The sequence below is a fragment of the Trichechus manatus genome, unplaced genomic scaffold, assembly GCF_000243295.1.
Source record: "Trichechus manatus latirostris isolate Lorelei unplaced genomic scaffold, TriManLat1.0 scaffold00301, whole genome shotgun sequence".
NCBI lineage: Eukaryota > Metazoa > Chordata > Mammalia > Sirenia > Trichechidae > Trichechus > Trichechus manatus.
The window spans coordinates 442230-443254 of NW_004444237.1; the positions used below are offsets into that span (position 1 = coordinate 442230).

Genomic DNA, 1025 nt, shown 5'->3' on the forward strand with positions numbered 1-1025 from the left:
CACAGGACCCAGCAGTGTTTCGTTCTGTTGTACAGAGGGTCGCTATGAGTCAGAATTGACTCGATGACACCTAACAATAACAAGAAAACAATTTTTCAGCATCTGAATTTGACAAAATATTCAAAAGAATGATTTTTTTTTTGGTAGAAAATATTTGTGGGAAAAAAAAACTCTCTGGATGGAAACAAAAAGATAGTAGGTACTGTGAAATATTTGGACTGAAGTATTTACATATTTCATACAAAAAACAAATAGAATTGAGAATACCATACATTTAGCAGACTTTATGTTGGGCTTACTAGATAGATACCTTTGCTCTTGTAAAGAGAGTATTTTCTCAATTAAAAATACTGTGGTCTCCAGAGAGGTGTCACTTGAGGGAGTCAGCAATTTCAAACCAATAAGCAAAAGGAAGGGGAAAAAATGCTCCACAATTCAGGATCACCTCTGTCAGTGTTTTGTTTTATATCCTTCACATGAGTATATACTGGATATAATACTTTGTAACATAATTATTTCTCCCTTTTTCTTCATAGATCACATAGCACTTATTTCCGTATTCATTTGAGCTCCTATCTTAGGCTACTTGGACATTTCATTTACAATCTTTCTCCAGCCCCTCCAGTTGTATGTGGTCAGAGAATGTGTGTTATGCCCAATTTGACATCAGGACATAGTACTGATACCTGATACACACAGGAGTCACTTTATACCTGTTTCTTGATTGAAATGCATGAACAAAGTAGACTCCTATTGCCAATCTGTCTTTGAAACCACCATCAAAATAGCATGTGTTGTTCTGTTTTCTATTTTCATAGGTATCGTGCTCCCGAAGTTTTATTAAGATCTTCAGTGTATAGCTCTCCCATTGATGTGTGGGCTGTTGGGAGTATAATGGCTGAACTATATACATTACGACCACTTTTCCCAGGGACAAGTGAGGTTGATGAAATCTTTAAAATTTGCCAAGTTTTAGGGACTCCCAAAAAGGTAAGTACTCTTGCCCCTAAGGGTTTTTTTATATA

At 35.9% G+C, this 1025-nt stretch overlaps 1 protein-coding gene across 1 annotated transcript in view; it reads left to right on the forward strand.

Moving 5' to 3' along the window:
- Positions 1-1025, forward strand: part of MAK (male germ cell associated kinase) — a 50969-nt gene that overhangs the window by 14287 nt on the left and 35657 nt on the right. The window contains exon 6 of the mRNA XM_023725362.1: positions 819-990. Coding sequence (XP_023581130.1) covers positions 819-990 — 172 coding nt within the window. The remainder of the gene's footprint in view (positions 1-818; positions 991-1025) is intronic.